The sequence below is a fragment of the Falco punctatus genome (genome assembly GCF_963210335.1).
Source record: "Falco punctatus genome assembly, chromosome: Z".
In the NCBI taxonomy this organism is placed as follows: Eukaryota; Metazoa; Chordata; class Aves; order Falconiformes; family Falconidae; genus Falco; species Falco punctatus.
This window is the reverse complement of record NC_137586.1, coordinates 31,378,795-31,399,359: the sequence shown is the minus strand read 5'-3', so window position 1 is coordinate 31,399,359 and position 20,565 is coordinate 31,378,795. Positions and strand designations below refer to the sequence as shown.

Genomic DNA, 20,565 nt, shown 5'->3' with positions numbered 1-20,565 from the left:
GAGTGCTGAGGGAGCTGTCTGATGTCATTGCAAGGCCACCCTTGGTAGTCTCTGAACAATCATGGCAACTGAGAGAGGTGCCTCAGCACTGGAGAAAAGCAAATATCACTCCTGTCTTCAGGAAGGGCAGGAGTAAGGATGCAGGGAACTACTAGCTGGTTAGCTTCACCTTGATCCCTGAAAGGTGATGGAACCAACTGCTAGTCCTGGAAACCATTTCCAGGCATGTGAAGGACAAGAAGGTGATCAGAAGTGACCAGCATGGATTCACACAGGGGAAGTCATGCTTGACCAACCTGATAACTTTATACAGTTAGATGTAAACTAAAGGCTTGGGTAGATGAAGGAGGAGCAGTGGGTATTGTTGCCCTTGAGAGTCTCCCTTAAATCATCACACAGAAGCTGAAAAAGTGTGGGCTGAATGAGGTGGGTTGAAAATGGCTGAATGGCTGGGCCCGGAGGGTTGTGGTCTGTGACATGAAGTCTAGTGGGATGCCACTTATTAATGGCATAACCCAAGGCAACACTGGCTCCTATTAATGATATGGATGATGGGGCAGAGTGTATCCTCAGCAAGCTTACCGATGACAGAAAACTAGGGGGACCAGCCGATACACCGGAGGGTTGTGCTGACATGCAGAGGGACCTCGACAGGCTGGAGCAATGGGCTGACAGGAACCTCATGAAGCTCAGCAAGGGGAAGCGCAAAGTCCTGCGCCTGAGGAAGAACCCCGGGCATATGGGGTACGTGCTGGGGGCCGGCAGGCTGGAAAGCAGCTTTGCAGAGAAGGCCTTTGGGGGTCCTGGGGGACACCAAGTTGAACATGAGCTGGCAGTGTGCTCTAGTAACAACAAAGAAGGCAAACGGTACCCTGGGCTGTGTTAAGCAAAGCTTCTCCAACGAGCTAAGGGAGGTGATCCCTGCCCTCTCCTTGCCCTGGTGAGGCCACACTTGGAGCTCTGTGTCCGGTTCTGGGCTCCACAGTACAAGAGAAACAAGGACCTACTGGAGAGAGGCTGGTTGCCCTGACTGTGGTACCAGCCCAGCTGCTGGCATCCAGACACACACCTGCTCCAGCTGCTACCACCACAGACACATGGGCCCCTATGGCTGAGGCACTGCTCCAATTGCTGGCACTGAAATCCACTTACCCTGGTCACTCCAGTTGTTGCATAATGGACATGTGGATCCTCTGTGGTCTACATCCAGTTCCTGGCACCCAGGCAGCCATATACATCCACTCCCACTCCTGGAATACAAAGTCCCTTCAGCCATGGAAGGAATCAGAAAGGATTAACAAGACCAGAGGACAGACTGCACTAGTGGGATGGAAGCACATCATCCAGCAGCTGTGTACATATATGGCTGGCTCTGTTTACCCCCTTACCCTTCTATTTTCTTACACTTGTTTCTTCCAGAATCACTTAGCTGTATCCCTTTCCCCCTAAATATCCATAATAAGCCCTTGAAATCCCCTAATGCTATTCCCCTGCATCCCATAATGTTTCCCTCCCTGGGGGGTGCTCAGATAGTGTGTTTGCATGAATTAATTAGAGTTCCCACCTGCCTTGAGGCCTCTGTGCTCCTCTGTGCTTGTGGAGATGGCTTTCTGATGGGCTGGTACCTCCTGTGACGGGCCTTGTGAGCATCAGGGACCACAAGTTATTTGGGCTCGCCCACCCGCCATTGCCTCTCCGTGGGGGTGCGGAGGAGCTTTATTGCATAACCTAATATTCTGTGTCCTGAATCTCTTGTGTCCATGAACACTGAAGATGTGAATTGTTTTTTCCCCACTAGTGGTTAAAAGGAGCTTTAAAAACCAGTGAAGTACATCAGCCTAAGCTGCTAAAAGTGAAACTTACTGGTGATTCCAAATTTACTTTCATGTATCTGTATTGTAGGGGCATTTGAAAGGGATCTGCAAATCAAATGAAAACTGAGAGATGTTTGAAGGTTGCTGTAGGACTGTGTATCAGGAAGATTACACAGCAGAGTTATGTTGTAACTATTCAGTTGTTCAAAGCATCAGTTGGACATAAAATCATGTTTACCATAGAAAACAAGGCAATTTTTTTAGTCTTTATTTTATTACTTTGATGGCTCATATTTGGTTATCTACAGCAATACTGAAAATCTATATAAAAGACTACAGTTGTATTCCTTTAAAAGAATATGTGTGTATGGAGGCATTTCCTGCAAATTCTTAAGTAGACTCCTTGCTCTGTTTCATAGTCTGTTTTAATTTTTGTCACATACGAATCCCATTAAATGTCTGATTTTAACTTTCTTATTTTAAATGGACCAGAACCTTCATTCAATCTTACACATAATTTGGTTATAATAACCAATATTTACAACTGCCTTTTAAGTTAAGAAGACTCACACTTAGAAAACCAATTAATTTTATTTCCATGGAAAACAATATTCTTGATATCTAAGCCTTCTGGTTTTTGTTTTCTTTTTTACAGGCACAACAAAAGAAGGAAGTTCTATGTAGATGCTCGATGCCACCCTCAGACTATAGCAGTGGTTCAAACTAGAGCAAAGTAATGTTCTTCTCCATTTTTTACCATATCTTTTCACTTACATTGAATCATTTTTCATCTGTGCCTCTTCATCATGTACCTAACATTTCTGGAATATAGGGTTATGCCTTCTTTGCAAAATAGAAGTAGAAATCTGTTAATGATTGGTGTTTCTTTTGCTTTTCCATTCAAAAACAACTGCAGAGTAACTGAAGATGTTTAAAAAGAGACTAAATACCTGATAAAAAGAAAATATTTAATTTTCTTCTTAAGTTGCTTGCACAGATATGTACATTTAAATATTGAATTCAGTCTGGTCTTTTTTTTTTAACTAGGAAGTTAATTACCCTTGACAGGAAAACACCTTTTAATGAAAGCTAAATTCATTTACTTTAGAGTTTAAAGTAACCATCTTCTAAAAATATGACTTGGTTCTCGAAGTTGAACATGGTAAAACAGCAAAATCTCGATATCAGGTAGTTTATGCATCCCCTGCTCTGCTTTCATCCACATTTCTGGTGATGATAGAAAGTGCAGATATTCTTTAGCACTATATACAATGACACAAATCTTTCCTAACGTTTAGCACTGCAAATCAGGCTCACCTCTCTGGATGTTAAAGAAAAGATACATATATATGTCAATGAAAACGTCGTATTAAGCATCACTCCAAGGCAAGAATTGGTTTGAATATGTTGTCTTCTGCATGTTTTTGTTTTCCAGTTATACTGGTGTTATTACGGAGCTCAGATTACCCCATGAGATGGATTTCAGTGGAAAGGATGTCAGTGGAGTATTATTTCAGTATCCGGACACTGAAGGGAAGGTGGAAGACTTCTCTGAACTTGTTGAAAGAGCTCATCAGAACGGGGTAAAGTAAATTTTATTGGTCTGACAGATTTCAATCTGATGCATCAAACAGCCACATTCACAAAAACTGTTACATGAGACTCCATCTGAAGTATTACTCTTCATCTCCATGCAATTGATAACCATTACAACTGTTGCGCCTCAGCTCTGTGCAAGCAATATAGAACTGTTTGAAGCTGTACCTTCTTCAAACTTTGATCCCATGCTAACACCATTCCTTCAGAAAAGAGGCTGATTGCTCTGTGCACTTCTGTTCCTAGGCTCTCGCCTGCTGCGCTACTGATCTTCTGGCTCTCTGTATTCTGAAGCCTCCTGGAGAGTTTGGGGTAGATGTTGTCCTTGGTAACTCCCAGAGATTTGGCGTTCCGCTTTGCTACGGGGGACCCCATGCAGCATTCTTTGCTGTCAAGGAAAATCTAGTGAGAATGATGCCAGGCAGAATGGTGGGCGTTACAAGGTAAAGGCTCTCTTCCCCCTTAGTTTCTTCAGGGAAATTGAAATAAAACACATCATGACCGTCTTGTGCAGACTTTATGAATAACAGGTGACCATGGTGTTGTACTGAACACCTTGAAAACTTGGAGAAAAAAAGCAGCCTTCAATTTTTAGGGAGCAAGCTTAAAATACTGCACGCATACGGAATGAAGCTGTGAACTGCCTGTAGTGCTTGATGCAATGTGGGATGAAAAGATAACTGAAACAGCAGAAAGGGTTAATTGTGATGGCATGAGGCTTTGCAAACTAACTTACTCTGCTTACTCTGTACTGTTGTACCTTTTTGTCTGACATCCAGTCATTAAAAACATAAACGGGAAGAAGAAAATTCAATGAACCTGTCAGATAATCAAGAAGGGACTTGACCTAGTTCACACTGTAATCAAGCTTAAACAAAGCAGAGAAATAGTGTGCAAAAACTTAGCTTTAATCCTTGTTATGGGTGACATGTTTTGAATTTTGTTAAGAAGTCTAACTGGGAGTAGTAGAAATGCAAAGTAATTGTCACTGGAAAGACTGCATACCTTTGGCACAGAAGCTAGTCAGAAGTACTTGAGTAACCAAAATAACTAATGACATTAACAGTTATAAATAAGCTTGGAAGTATTTAATTTGTGTAGTAATACTCCTTCAAATATATTTTTCAGTCATCTTGCTTATCCTAAACGTATCTTTAGGCTTTACTCATAATTCTAAAATCTGTTCCCCAATTCAGATTTTGGTCTGAAGTCTGTTACAGTCTTTTAGAAAAGAGCAGTAATTGCATTTATTGTGGTCATGCTACTGCTACTCTGTGACTACCCCTAAATTAATATTTTTAATTTACTTTCATCTTTCTGCATCTTAAGAAAGTTGGAAAAGAAAATGCAGCTTTCTGCTGTGGAATTTTTTAAGTTTTTGATCACAGAATCACAGAATGATTGAGTTTGGAAGGGATCTCCGGAGGTCATTCTGTCCAAGCCCGCAGCTCAGGCAGGGTGACCTAGAACCCAGGACTGTGTCCAGATGTCTCCTGAAGATCTCCAAGGAAGGAGACTCCACAGTCTCTCTGGGCAACCTGTACTAGTGCGCAGTCACCCTCACAGTGAAAAAGTGTTTCCACATATTCAGGAGGAACCTCCTGTGTTTTCAGTCTGCACCTGTTGCCTCTTGTCCTGTCATTGGGCACTGGTGATAAAAGCCTGGCTCCATCCTCTTTGCACCCTCCCTTCAGGTATTTATATATATACTGTGTTTTCCCTGAGCCTTCTCTTCTCCAGGCTGAACTGTCCCAGCTCTCTCAGCTTTACCTCACAGGACAGGTGTTCCAGTCCCTTCAGTATGTTTGTGGCCCTTCATTGGACTCTCTCCAGTAGGTCCTTGTTTCTCTTATACTGTGGAGCCCAGAACCGGACACAGAGCTCCAAGTGTGGCCTCACCAGGGCAAGGAGAGGGCAGGGATCACCTCCCTTAGCTCGTTGGAGAAGCTTTGCTTAACACAGCCCAGGGTACCGTTTGCCTTCTTTGTTGTTACTAGAGCACACTGCCAGCTCATGTTCAACTTGGTGTCCCCCAGGACCCCCAAAGGCCTTCTCTGCAAAGCTTCTTTCCAGCCTGCCGGCCCCCAGCACGTACCCCATATGCCCGGGGTTCTTCCTCAGGCGCAGGACTTTGCACTTCCCCTTGCTGAGCTTCATGAGGTTCCTGTCAGCCCATTGCTCCAGCCTGTCGAGGTCCCTCTGTGTGGACTGATGATAAACTGAGCTGTACAGTAAAAATTACTTAGATGTCATATAACTGGTGTGCAAGTACTTGAGGAAGTAGTGTAGTTATTCAAACCTCCACATACATGCAGGTGTATATATATATATATATATATATATGTGTACATAGTTCGTCCATTTCTTTTTGTGGCGGTTCTGAAAGTTTTCATAGTTCTAAAGGACATTAGATTGGCTCTTAACGGTCCATTTTTAACATGTTGGGAACTCCACAAAAGGACACTTAAAGGATGGATTGGCCAGAGCCCTTTCACTTATCTCATACAACTTTGTTGGGTTATTTTTATATACAAATTCAACATGCTGTTAATTGACATAATTAGAAAGGATGCTGTCTTCTCATTGTTCACATTAAGTTCTGGATGAGTACTCAGTGAAAACAATTGCAATAATCTGTGGCATTTTAAGGCAAATACCAATTTTGCTGTACTATGCTTAAAGAACACTGTGCTCTACCTGACTGAACACATTTGCCAGCCATGATGTAAATAGAAATATAGAGTCTTTAGTCTCACTCTCTGTTTTATATCCCAGCTGTCCTGGCTTATGCCTTATTCTGTACAGAACCTTTCTGTCTCTCAGGATAGATAACTAGATTTAGGTTAGCATGCGCAGAGCCCTATGTCTTAAATTACTGTAATTTTAAAGTAACAGAAGCAACATTTTCACTTGTGACCTAGAGATGCAAATGGAAAGGAAGTGTACCGACTCGCGTTGCAAACACGAGAGCAGCATATCAGGAGGGATAAAGCTACCAGCAACATTTGCACAGCACAGGTAACTTGTTCATGCTTTATTTTCAGCAACAGAATGGAACATATTATATCATAAGATTATAGTCTTAACATCACAGGAGTATTTGAGTTAGTTTTACTTCTGAGAGTTTTTATTAGAAAAATGAAGAGCATCAAAATATTTTGGTACTTGTGCATTTGTTTTGAGCCCTTTGAAAAATGGAAACCTGCTTGAAAAGAGTGTACTGGTATCTCTTTTCTTTACTAAAGACTTTAGCCTTGAATTTGTGCAGTGTCCTGAGTCCCTCTGTCTTGTAGGGTGATCGCCACTGAATAGTGCTGTTTGTTATGAATGAGACAGAATTTTTAATAAAACAAAAGGGAATTCTAATGATCTGAAATTGCCCAGTCAAGAAAAAACAATCCATTTTTAAATTCTAAAAATACTTGTTCAAGTTGTCAGAAGTTGTATTTTTGTCTACACAATTTGATGCAAAAATATTACATTGGCAAAGAGCTATCTTTGCAGGAAAATATCATGATTAAGTGAGTAATCATCCAAAATAGTTATCTTCAGCATGCCTCAGCCAGACAAGTTCATAATATTTTCTGCTCCTATCAATGCTTTGCTCATGTTCTTAATGTTGTGCCAGATTTGGGCACAATATATTAAGATTAAGATATTAATGAGATATTCCAGAAATATTTTGTACCAATTGTAAACAATTAGTTTCCTATGAGACTAGCTTTACTCGGGAGTCTTCAAACCTCTTTGTTGTGGTAGTTGAATTTAAGTTCATGTTAATTGCTGACATGGTTACATTTCAAAGGACATTGAATTCATAATCAGTGCTTACAGCTTCATAAAAGTATTTTGCCTTTCTTACCTTTTGTTTTGTAGACAACATGTAATTATAACATCAGCTGAGGGTACGTGGTTGTCCATGGTGCTGAAGAAGCTTTCCACTAAACTAACATGCAACAATCTTTGATGATGATGATGATAATAATAATAATCATGTTCTAAACTGTGTTTGGATCCTAGGCTCTTCTGGCTAACATGGCAGCCATGTTTGGTGTATATCATGGATCTGATGGATTAAGGCATATTGCAAGACGGGTACATAATGCTACTCTAATCTTGGCTGAAGGTGAGCATTTAATGTTTGCAGAAACTGTTCTTAAATCCTTACACATTCTAGAGTAATATATCTCCTTTATGGTTTTTTTTTTTTGCCAGCTTATATGTGTTCTCTCAACTCCAGAGAGAACATTTTAATACAACATAAATAGTTAATGTTTTTGTGTACTTCTGATGACATGTAAGAATTAGATATCTATGTGATGTGAGCTTGCAAGCATTGCTTCTTTTCGCTTCAGAAACTTAACAGAAGTCAAACAGCGAGTCTCTATATGGTAAGATTCAAATGTTGTTTTCCAGCTGCAAGCTCTTTTCTTCACTTATTGGACCATCCTAGTTTGCACACAGAAGTCTGCATAGAGTAGTAATAACATAGCAAAAAATAAGTAATAAATGAGACTAAAGAACTAGGAACATTTCAGTTAAGTTGGATGGAGTATGTTACCTTCTGTGAACACTGAAATTCCAAAGCTTAATAGCTGACTGAAAGCACAGAATCTGTAGGAGAAAATAATGACTGCAGCTGGACAATGTGGTCTGCAGGTTTTTTTCACTGGTATGACTGTCATTGCTGACGGAAGGAGCTATGCAGAACTGGAATACTAGGAACTGAAGAAAGATTGCCACAATTATCCATGCCTTATTTGCCAGCTTAGCTGGAAATCCTTTTGTTGGTGTGGAAAGCACTAAGAATAAACTTTGTTTGTTTGTTATGGCAAGTTCCATGATGGTTAATGTCCATTTATATAATCAATTTTTTTCTTCCCATTCTTGTGATTTTGTCCTTACTGCATTTATATACCACTTCTGCTACTGTATATATTTCAAATTTGATATATCAGAAGGATTTTCCCTAGACTCAATCTGCATTATTTATATTTAATGTATATTTATTTATATTTAGGTGCATTTCATGTGCAGTGACATTTCACTATAATGCTGGTGATTTTGCTGCTCTGTACACAAGGGGAATATTTTGCTTTATTATGTAAAAGCATTTACTGATGAGATTGATGGTGTTGTTATGCAAGCACTGTGTAAGCAAGCAATAACAGTATGTAGCTAATATAATTAAATTCCTATTTTTATAGGTCTCAGGCGAGCTGGTCATAAACTACATCATGATCTATTCTTTGATACTTTGGTGATCACCTGTGGATGCTCAGTCAAAGAAGTTCTGGACAGGGCAGCTCTTAGAAAGATAAATTTTCGGATTTATAATGATGGCAGAGTAAGCACCTCCCTAAACCTTTCAGAAATTTTCTAGCATGACATTTTCTGCATTGCTTCTCTTCATTACATATGCTAAACAGAACAAAATTATTTGGAGACTTCTTGCAATTTTCTCAGCTATATAAGTCATTTATGAAGATAATATAAAGACAGAAGTGATGTACTGAACTTCCAGAAATAATTGTGTTTTCATTTTATGCCTATTTAAAAATATTATCTGATTGTTTCATGTTAAATATGCCACCAAAGACTAGAGTGGAGAGACTCTGAAACTTAATGAGGAAATGCAAGGTGACCTCCACAGGTCCTGTGGGAGTGTTTAAAGACAGTGATATCTAAACCACATTTTAGTAGGCACTAAGGACTTTTGGCAAAGTCTGATATGTTCTGTAAAATAGGATGGGGGAGGTGGTCTAGAAAATGGGCAATTTTCCTATCAAATAGAAAACAGTTACAAGTGAGGTCACAAGTCTTGAAGCCTCTGAGCCATCTCACTTGGATGGTTTAGCAGGGGAAAGGTAGGAACTGGGAAATTTTATGTAAATAAAATAAATTTCTGTATATATCACATAAAATGACATTTTCAGATTGTTGAGTAGGTTGATTTTTTTCTTTTTGTTTTTCCTTCTATGTTTCTGGAATGTTTTTTCTTGACCAGAACAATACACTATGCCTCTGGAATTAAGACCTTTGAGTAATCACTGTTGCTTTTATCCATAGCTTGGAGTATCACTGGATGAAACTGTAAGTGAGAAAGACCTAGATGACATATTATGGATTTTTGGTTGTGAATCTTCAGCTGTAAGTAGACAATAGATATATAGATTAAATTATCTGAATGCTTCAGATTTTCAGTGAAAAGCAAAACTGCTCTTGGGATAGTGGGTGTCTGTATGATGACCAGTTGTTAAATACTGAAAATTTCAGATGCTGTCTTAAAGAAGGACACAGTATGAGATAACAACGATTTATGTAACAAAGTAACGTCATTTCCTGATTGTGACCCTTAGTGCTTTTGGTCAGGCTGGATACCTTGCATTTAGGCTGTTACTTGTTTGGGAGGGTTAGGACATGGTGGTCAATTATTTCTCTCCCTCTGGAATTTTTGTTGCATGTCATTGGTAATTAGCAGCAATACTTCCAAGATGAGGACTACTGAGACATCTGTACCCAGTTTTAATCTAATACTGTTGTCATGCTAGATATATACAGGTATGTATGTTAATAAAGTTGGGTTTTTTTTACCTGAAAAGCTGGTTAAATTGTAAGGTAAGCTGGCAGTATAAGCTAATTGTGATGGAAATTGGACGGTGAAAAAAGAAATTTCCTGAAAGTATTTGACTCCATGTTTCTTTATGTCAAAGGAGCTAATTGCTGAGGGTATGGGCGAGGAAACCAAAGGCATCCTTAGCACCCCATTTAAGAGAACTTCCAAATTCTTGACACATCAGGTTTTCAACAGGTTTGTGAAATTGTTGTGTATCTGATATTTTAATGGAATCTGAAAGTATTTCCTTTTGAAAACAGTACAAGAGTAAGTTGAAGGCAGTGTTAGAGCTGTATTCATACAGTCCCTTGTTACTCTGAAATGATCTATTTAGTAGCATTTTTATATACATTTCACATTTTAAGTGAGCAAAGCAATACTCGTGGTCACATGTGGGATGTGTTTCTCTATTAATCTGCTACATTGTGCAAGCTGTTATTTGAGGGCGTAGTATCAGCAGACTTGCTAGAACCCTTATGTTCCATATTTACTGAGAACATTTCTGAGCGAATGGTAATAGGCATTTTTCATTCACATTGCTATTAGCAAGCATAAAGTACCAACTTGGAAAGAAGTATTTAGTATATATTAAAAATTATCTTCAGTTCAGTTCTTTTTTAATGGCTTTTCCTATGTTAGAGGACAGATATACAGCTGGTATAGCTAATGCGCTTGCCTTAACACCACATTTTATGTTCTCCAGCTATCACTCTGAGACAAATATCGTGCGGTACATGAAAAGATTAGAAAACAAAGATATTTCCCTCGTTCACAGCATGATTCCTTTGGTAGGTACCAAAAAGAGAAAAAATTAGGTTCTTGCATACGTATTTGTATATTTTGATACATACTGACAAATGTCCTTCTGTTTTAGGGGTCCTGCACAATGAAGCTCAATAGTTCAGCTGAACTTACAGTAAGTTGCAGAAATACTTACTAGAGATCCACATGAGTAAGCTATATAGCCAGCATCACTATATAGCAGTAAAGACCAATTTTGATCTAGTACTTCAGCTGAGAAGGCAGTTTCAGAAGTAGCTAAAGCCATCAGCTTGTTTTTCCGCTAGGAAAAAGTTCTGAAAAACACAGTAGGAGTGCAACAACAGCCAGAGAGTGAGTGACTTTGAAGACTCCATTCTGGGGGAAAAAAAAGGAAGAAAAATAAATTTGGAATTAGGTATCGCAGTCCTGTTCTCTGATGTGGTGCTTTAGTACCTAACTTCTGTCTGCTTTATACATCTTACAGTCAAATCCTCAGAAATACAGAAAGAGTTAGGTGGGACTGGGAATTCATGCTTCTTTGTCAGTTTTCTATTTCTTAGGATAGCCTTTTTGACAGGTAATGAGCTGGAGTCCCCATATATCTTCATTTTTGTAGCTGGTAGCAAATGGAGCAGAGCCTTAGACAGGCTGCTTGGGTACCAAATGATTTTTCAACTCCAAATGAGCTTCCTCTGCTTTCTCTCTGTTGGCTTCTCACTTTGATCTTTCACTAGGTTTCCTTTGTCCCCTTTCTCTCACTGCCTTCTCTGTGTCTTCTCCTTTGACTCTTTTCTGTCTTGTTTATTCCCTTCTAATTAAAATGGATAGCAACAAAGCTGTGTGAAACAGTCTTATGTACTATTCCACATGACTCCTCTCTGTTTGCCCTGTGATCCCACAGCTTTACATGAAGATAGGTCACCTAGAAGGAGAAGCTAAGGATTTTTAGGCATCTTCTGAATGTTAAAAAAATGTCCTGGAAATCATAGAATCATAAAGTTGTTTAGAGTTGAAAAAGACCTTTAAGATCACAGAGTCCAACTGCTAACCTAGCACTGCCAAGTCCACCACTAAACCATGTCCCCAGATGCCACATCTACACATCTTTTAAATACCTTTTAAATTCCTCAGGCAGCCTGTTCCAATGCGTGAGAACCTTTTCAGTGAAGAATTTTTTCCTAATATCCAACCTAAACATCCCCTATGCAACTTGAAGCCATTTCCTGTTGTACTGTTGTTTTTTATTTGGGAGAAGAGACCAACACCCACCAATACCCACCTCGCCACAACCTCCTTTCAGGTAGTTGTAGAGAGAAACAAGGACTCCCCTCAGCCTTCTTTTCTCCAGGCTAAACAGCCCCAGTTCTCTAAGCCACTCCTCATTAAGCCTTGTGCTCCAGACCCTTCCCCAGCCCCTTGCCCTTCCCTGGACACGCTGCAGCCCCTCTACGTCCCTCCTGCCGTGAGGGGCCCAAACCTGAACACAGGGTTCGAGGTGCAGCCTCACCAGTGCCCAGTGCAGGGGGACAGTCCCTTCCCTTGCCCTGCTGGCCACACTGCTCCTGACACCAGCCAGGGTGCTGCTGGCCTCCTTGGCCACCTGGGCACCCTGCTGGCTCATGCCCAGCCGGCTGCCGACCAGCACCCCCAGGCCCTTTCCCACCAGGCCCTTTCCAGCCGCTCTGCCCCAGCCTGTAGCGCTGTGTGGGGCTGGTGTGACCCAGCTGCAGGACCCGGCACGGAGCCTTCTTGAACCTCATCCAGCTGGCCTCGGCCCATCGGTCCGGCATGTCCAGATCCCTCTGCAGAGCCTTCCTACCATCAAGCAGATCAACACTTCAACCCAACTTGGTGTCATCTGCAAACTTACTGAGGGTGCACTCGATCCCCTCATCCAGATCGTTGATAAAGATATTAAACAGGACTGGCCCCAGCACTGAGCCCTGGGGAACACTGCTTGTGACCAGCCACCAGCTGGATGTAACTCCATTTTTTTTTTTTATTTGGGCTCAGCCATCCAGCCAGCTTTTAACCCAGCGCAGAGCGCACCCGTCCAAGCCATGAGCAGCCAGCTTCTCCAGGAGAATCCTGTGGGAAATGGTGTCAAGGGCTTTACTAAGTCTAGGGAGACAACACCCACAGCCTTTCCCTCATCCACTAGGCAGGTCGTCTTGCTGTAGAAGGAGATCAGGTTCATCAAGCAGGACTTGCCTTTCATAAACCCATGCTGGCTGGGCCTGGTCCCCTGGTTGTCCCACACATGCTGTGTAATGGCACTCAAGGTGATCTGCTCCATAACCTTCCCCGGTACAGAACTCAAGACTGACAGGCCTGTAGTTACCCGGAGACTCCTTCTGGCCCTTCTTTTAGATGGGCATGACATTGGCTAACCCCCAGTCAAGTGGGACCTCTCCAGTTAGCCAGGACTGCTGATAAGTGATGGAAAGTGGTTTGGTGAGCACTTCTGCCAGCTCCCTCAGTACCCTCAGCTGGACCATGTCTGGCCCCATAGACTTGTGCATGTTTAAGTGGTGTAGCAGGTTGCTGACCATTTCCCCTTGGACTATGGGAGCTTCATTCTGCTCCCCATCCCTGTCTTCCAGCTCAGGAGCCTGGATACCCAGTGAACAACTGGTCTTACTATTAAGAACTGAGGCAAAGAAAGCATTAAGTACCTCAACCTTTTCTTCAGTCTTTGTGGCAATATTCCCTCCCACATCAATGAAGGATGGAGATTCCCCTTAGCCCTCCTTTTTTTGCTAATGTATTTATAGAAGCATTTTTAATTGTCTTTTTATGGCAGTAGCCAGATTAAGTTCTAGTGAGGCTTTGGCCTTTCTTATTTTCTCCATGCGTAACCTCTTGACATCCTTGTAGTCCTCCTGAGTTGTCTGCCCCTTCTTCCAAAGGTCATAAACTCTCCTGTTTTTTCCTGGATTCCAGCAAAACCTCTCTGTTCCGCCAGGCTGCATCTTACAACAAGGTTGGGAACTTGTCTTGCTGTACAAGAAATGTTCGATTTTTATTTGAGCACTTAACAACAAAACAGAGTTGTCTGCAGAATTTTGTGTTACAGCACTTTACCCTTTTTTTTTTTTTTTTTTTAATAGCCTATTTCATGGAAAGAATTTGCCAACATCCACCCTTTTGTGCCCCTGGATCAAGCTCAGGGATATCAACAGCTTTTCAGTGATTTAGAGAAAGACCTGTGTGAGATTACTGGCTATGACAAGATATCTTTCCAACCAAACAGGTAGGAAAATTTTTCTGAACATTCTGAACAATCGCCTTAACATGATTCCAAAAACTTACCTCTAAAGAAAATGTGCAAGCCAAAAATGAAAGAAATTTCTGAATTTGACAAAGAGAAGCCTTGAATGCAAAGTTATGAAAACAAGATTTGTTTTTTTCAAAACTGCAGAATCTTGTTTTCTCTTGTCTCTTCTAAAAATGTAATGATTTGGTGCTTTCTATTCTTTTGATCTTTTTTCCCATGTTTTCCTCTTTACAAACACTGGTTTCTCCACCGTTTCTTGCTTAAAATGGTGGTGTTACTGATATTCTCCTATGAGCTAGAATTAAAGGTCTGAAATAAGAATAAGCTGTATGAGCTGGCAACTATATAGTTGTTGAAACTGGTACTTGATGCACTCAGTAGTATGAGGTTTGACTGAAGAATGCCTAGGATCTGCATGCTCTGAAATAAATAAAGCACAGCTGAATGAGAACTGCTGCAGCCTGTTTATATCTGTTTGTAGTTTTGGTACCATATGAGCAGCAAGGTCTTATTCTGCACTTAGGTTGTCATTGAAAGAGTCTTGTGTTTCACTGCATACACTTTACTATGCACTTAAGTATTAGTTTGCCTCTCCGTAGTCAAGCCTGTAGTCCCCTGCTAAGTGCAGAAATGGGGATCAACTCAAGTTTCCAAAAAGATCTACCTTATAGTGTAGGCACATAAAATGGCATAACTTTTTTCATCTACTGTTTATAAAAGAGGCAGGAGCTGTTAATTAATGCTTACTCATTTGTGATTTAATCCATGGGATGTACTTCTTTTAATTTGCTGACACTTGCCTAAAGTGATTGAGAAGGATTAGGGCTGGACAGTTTTGAAGTTTCAGTAGACAGTTGGCTCTTTCTGGTTTGTGTGCTTGTGTAACCGGGTCTGTGTTCCTCTTGCAGTGGAGCCCAAGGAGAGTACACAGGTTTGGCTGCAATCAAAGCTTATTTAAATGCAAAAGGAGAACGTCATAGAACTGTAAGTGTCAATACTCATATAGGGAAGAGCTTTGGGTGGGAAGTGGAGAAAGGAGAATTGATTAAGCAGCTGGGACTCACCTAGAGAGAAACTAGGTTGTGTATCTTCATTTGTGACAAGCTTGCATTATTCCCTGTTTCCCTCATGGATAAAGTACCATCTTTCTTTACTTTACAGACAGTGGGAATAAGGAAAGGGGACTCCCTCAGTGCGTGATTGTACTGGGTCTGGCTGGGATGGAGTTAACTTTCTCCATGACAGCCCATATGGCGCTGTGCTTTTGGATTTGTGGCTAAAGCAATGCTGATAACACAGGGATGTTTTGGCTATTGCTGAACAGTGCTTGCACAGTGTCAAAGCTTGCCTTCTTTTCCACTCTGCCCTGGCCTGCCCCTTGATGCCTCCCAGGGAGTAGGCAGGCAGTGGGCAAGAGGTTGGGAGAGACACAGCCAGGACAGCTGACCGTATCCAAAGGGATGGTATATGCTGTGTAATGGCATGCTCAGCCATAAAAGCTCAGGGAAAGGAAGACAGAGTGTGGAAGGTCATGGTTATGGCATTTTTCTTCCCAAGCAACCGTTACCTGTGCTGAGGCCCTGCTTTCCAGGAAGGGGCTGGACATCTACCTATCCATGGGAAGTAGTGAATGAATTCCTCTTCTTGCTTTGCTTGCGCATGCAGCTTTTGTTTTCCCTATTAAACGGTCATTCTCTGAATCCATGAATCTTCTCAACTTACTTCTGTTTTCTCCTTGTCCCATGGGAGACAGGAGGGAGTTAGCAGCTTTGTGGGTGTTCGGCCATTGGCCAGGTGAACCATCACAGTCCTTTTTAGCACCCAGTGCGGGGTTTGCCGTAATGACAGTTTTGATCTGAGCATGTTAAACTGTTAATTGGTAGGCTCCTCTGTGGGTCACAGAGCTTGCTTGCTTTACTGTGTATTAGAGTTTAGGGGGTTTTAATGGCTACTTTCACTCTTGCTATTTGCTGTGCTGCTTATCAATGTATTTTTATAAAAGCAATGGCCATATGCCAGTCCAGGCATACAGTCCTGGCTGTGATGCTCCTCCTGTGTTGCATGAGCTACCTGGCACATAGAACAAGGGATCACACCTCCTTCTTCTCCTCTGGGGTTGATGTGACCAAATCTGTTGTGTGGGCTCCTGAGTTTTTGGTTCATCCTTATGTAAGATGTTTGATCCTCTTATCTAACATTGTTGGCTTGTTATTGCTTGGGTGGGACCTAGTTTGGTCCTGGTGTAGGAGTAGACAACTTGTTAAAGTGACAGAGAAACGTGCCCCAAGGCAATTGATCTCTGGGTGACAGGGTGTGTAGAAGGGTTTGGGCAAGTGCCTAGGGCTGTTACCACCTCCTGTAACCTGGGATTTTACACTTGAACAGGCATGCAGTGCCATTGAATTGGTGCACCACTTGGTGGAAGGGTGCCTTGCCTACCTCAGTGAGACCCAGAAGCTCCTAGCACTGTTCTGGGGCTTGGCCTGTGCCTGTTGGGCCTCTGTCTAGCAATGTCACAGCAGCAGGGCAAAGTGGCTCTCTATCTCTAAGGCTGAGATAGACAATGGTTGAGACAGGGACCCAAAACTCAACCACAGTGATAGCCTCAGTAGTAAAAAGGAGCCACTGGCAGTGGACGTCAACAGGGCTGTACCATCAGTTAGTAAAGGAGGAGGAGGAGGAGGAAGAGTCTGATCAGGAAGCCAGTCCTTTGGCAAGAAAACAGAAGGAAGAGGTGAGAGAAGTCATCCAAAAGGCAGAAACCACCCCATCCTTAACCCTGAGCAAGCTCCAATATATGTGGAAGAATTATGGCTGCCAGCCAGGCAAGCATATTGCTACCTGCTTGCTCAGATGTTGGGATGCTGGAAAGGGTAGTCAGGAATCGAGGACAGGAAATCCCAGCAGCTGGGATCCTTCACTAGGGACCAGGGAATCATCAAAGAAATCAGAAGAGAGTTGACTTATCTGCAGCCTCTGGATGTATTTCCTGTTGAATGTGAGGTGTGCTCTCAAGGGTGATCTTGTCAATTACTGAGGCGGTTGAGCCCCTGCTGAGGAAGGTGTTCAGTATCTAAGAGAATTAGCAGTGGTGGAGGCAGTCTCCATTGACCTGGACAACAAACAGGTCCCCACTAATCTGCATGACACCCAGAACACATGGACTGTGTAGAGGAAGTCTGTGTTAAATGCATCAGTGTCATATGTCAACTCCCTGGTGATGATGGACTGGCCACATCTTGAGGTACCAGCTATGGAGAGACTGTTTTGCCAGTTCCAGGGTGTTTCAAAGATAATCCCTCCACTTCTCATCCCTACAGGCAGTGTCTTGGCTGTCAGGGCTGCCCTGTGGAATCAGCCTTCCCCTGCCAGAGGGAAAGGGAGCCCCAGGTGCACACTATATGGCACCATCTGGTTCTTCCTGTGTGCCTGAGACAGGATACAAGGAACAGGGACAGTGCACTCATAGTGTACCATAATGCCACCAGGGCAGGAGCGGGCAGGACCCACCTGGATTTGTGGAGTGGCAGGGGTATGCCAACCATTGTCTATTTTGGAGGCTGAGATAAGGCTAACAGGAGGCAAATGGCAGAAGCATTGTATTGTGATGGTCTGGAGTCTCTATGTGTCCTTGGCATAGACTGCCTCAGGAGAGGGGATTTCAAGGACCCAGGAAGGTACTGGTAGACCTTTAGTGTAGCCACAGTGGACCCAAAGAGGGTTAAACAACTGTCTGCCTTGCCTGGCCTCTCTATTGTAGGGCTGCTGTGTGACAAAGAAACGCAGTTGCTACCATGATGGTGCACCAGTGGCAGTATCGCATCAACTGAGACTCCCTGGTTACCATCTGTAAGTTGATTCATCTATTGGAGAGCCAAGGAAGACTTAATAACCCTTTAATGGTCTCATAAGGCCAGTGCAGAAGTCTGACAGAGGATGTAGGTTAACAGTGGACTATCGTGGACCGAACAAAGTAGTGCCACCATTGAGTGCTACCATAGAGACAAGCTAGAACTCCAGTATGAATGGGAGTCAAAGGTGGCCAAGCAGTATGCCTCAACGGATGTTGCCAAAGCATTTTTCTTTATCCCTTTGGCAGAGTGCAGGCTACAGTTTGCTTTCATGTGGCAGGGTATCCAGTACACTTGGAACCAACTGCTTCAGGGCTGGAAGCACAGCCCTACATACCTATCAGTCTTTTGGTTGATACAGACTGCACTGGACCGGGATGAAGTCCCTGAACAGCTGCAGTACATGGATGACATCTTTGTACAGGGCAGCATAGCAGAGGAAGCATTTGAGAAGAGGAAAAGAATAATCCAGATCATTTGAAAGGCTGGTTATCCCATAAAACCAAAGCAAGGTCAAAGGACCTGCACAAGAGATCCAGTTCTTGGGACTAAACCAGCCAGATGGATGTTGTCGCACCCCTGGGCTGCAGTCAATAAGATAATAACTATATCTGCACCAGCTAAAAAATAGAGAAGATAGGCTTGTATAGGCATTGTGGATTACTGGAGAAAGCATGTGTATGGTAGGCTACATGAGCATGTGAGCCCTTTTTATTGAATGAACATAAAGGAGAACTATTTTGAGTGGGCCCCTGAACAGGAACAGGTCTTTGAACAGATCAAAAGAGGAGACAGTTCTTGTGGTAGCCCTTTGGCCCATCCAGATAGGATCAGCTGTGAGAAATGTACACTGCAGCCAGGGAGCACAGCCTCAACTGGAGCCTCTGACAGAAAACACCTGGAGAAATACAAGATTAGCCTTTAAGGTTTTGGAGCTGGGACTGCAGAAGATCCAAGGCCCACCATACTCTGAAAAAGGTATGCTAGCAATGTACAGGGAGAATGAGCTGCCTCAGAAGTTGTTGGTACAGAAGCATAGCTTCTCTTGGCACTGCTATTGTCTGTGCTGTTCTGAATGTTCAAAGGATACCCATAGAGTAAGTGGGTAGTGTTGGTCATGCAGCAGTCTTGGATGGGGAACTCCAGCTGCCCGGAAATCCTGGAAGGGTTCATAGACTCATCAGAAGGCATAAATTTCAAAGCATCACTCAAGGAGGTGACTCATGCACAAGAAGTGCCACCGTATGAGTTATCAGAAGGTGAAAAGCACTATGGCGTGTTTACCAGTGGGTCCTGTGTTGTAGGAAACCATCAGAAGTGGAAGGCTGCTGTTTAAAGTCCTACACAAGTTGTCAAAGCCATCAAAGGAGGCGGCAAGTTGAGCCAGATTGCAGAAACTGGCCCTATAGATAGCTGAATGAGAAAAGCAGCCAGTACTGTATGCCATAGATTGTGGCAAATGACCTGTGAGGGTGGCTGCATCACTGGAAACAGACCAACGGGCAGTGCAGAGGTAAAGCCTTCTAGGCTGCTGCCTTCTGGCAAGGCATTGCTGCCCAGCTAGAAAACACTACCGTAAAGGTGCATGTCATACAGATGCTCACAAGCCCAAGGGCAGCACCACTGAAGAACACCAAGACAACAAGCAGGTAAACCAGGCTGCTAGAATTGAAGCAACTCAGGTGGATTTGGACTGGGAACTTGAGAATGTGTAATTATTCATAGCTCAGTGGGCCCATGAAACATCAGGACGTTCAGGGAGAGACCTAAAACCTACAGGTGGACTTGTGATCAAGGGACAAACCTAACCATTGAAGCTGTCACACAGGCTAGTCATGAACATGAAACAATGATTCAGATTTTGAGTGAGATGGGTGTAGGCCCAGATGTCTGTGCCTTGAAAGAAAATGGGCAATGACAGTTTTTTGCTTTTTCAAGGTGGTATGACACTCCCTCTCCAGTGTTTTCAAATACAAAGGGAACTGGAACTGATGGTCTAAAACTTACACTGCTTATAACATTTGTTGGTTCCCAGTATGACCACTCCTGACGTAAGAAGCAGACAAGCCTCTGGTATGCCTTGGTAGCTCTACTCATAGAAGTCTAGGTTCATCCAGTTTTTTTCCATGCAGACTATTTGAAATAAATCCCTGTAGGACATATGGAGGTAACCTTGCTTCACAAGGGCCACAAAAAAAGGTAGATGAATAATGCAAATCAGTTTTGATTCACTGAAGATCATCATCAATTGGTAATGCTAGAGCCTAAAGGCTTGGTTTGTATTCTGTTCTATACTAACTACCTGAAACTTTAACATTATGGAGTCACTTCTCAGCTATACCCTTGTAACCTGACAAAAGAGAGTTCTTGTAAACCTGAGACGTGATACAACTGTAGTTAACTCCAAAGAGGAATCAAACCTTACTCAAGTTTGATGGAATTTTTAATTCCGATTTTCTTTAAAAGACAATTCTTTATTTACATTTAAGGGTAAGCAGTTATAGCTGAAAAATCTGAAAGTAATAGTGCTCCTTTAGGTGCTTTCTGAACAATCTGTGATGCCTGGAGGAAAGGCTATGTTCATCATTTTAGGTGTAAGTTTAATTGGCAGTGAAATAGGTTGAAATAGGTAAATGTAAGAAGTTAGTG

The 20,565-nt window shown here is 42.4% G+C and overlaps 1 protein-coding gene across 2 annotated transcripts in view; it reads left to right on the top strand.

Moving 5' to 3' along the window:
• The window catches only part of GLDC (glycine decarboxylase), a 55,066-nt gene that overhangs the window by 17,761 nt on the left and 16,740 nt on the right, over positions 1-20,565 (top strand). For both annotated transcript variants that reach the window (XM_080372298.1, XM_080372299.1), the window contains 12 exons: positions 2,470-2,547; positions 3,250-3,397; positions 3,657-3,853; positions 6,332-6,428; positions 7,431-7,536; positions 8,618-8,757; positions 9,480-9,560; positions 10,124-10,221; positions 10,730-10,814; positions 10,901-10,942; positions 13,899-14,041; positions 14,974-15,049. In XM_080372298.1, coding sequence (XP_080228424.1) covers positions 2,470-2,547; positions 3,250-3,397; positions 3,657-3,853; positions 6,332-6,428; positions 7,431-7,536; positions 8,618-8,757; positions 9,480-9,560; positions 10,124-10,221; positions 10,730-10,814; positions 10,901-10,942; positions 13,899-14,041; positions 14,974-15,049 — 1,291 coding nt within the window. The remainder of the gene's footprint in view (positions 1-2,469; positions 2,548-3,249; positions 3,398-3,656; positions 3,854-6,331; positions 6,429-7,430; positions 7,537-8,617; positions 8,758-9,479; positions 9,561-10,123; positions 10,222-10,729; positions 10,815-10,900; positions 10,943-13,898; positions 14,042-14,973; positions 15,050-20,565) is intronic.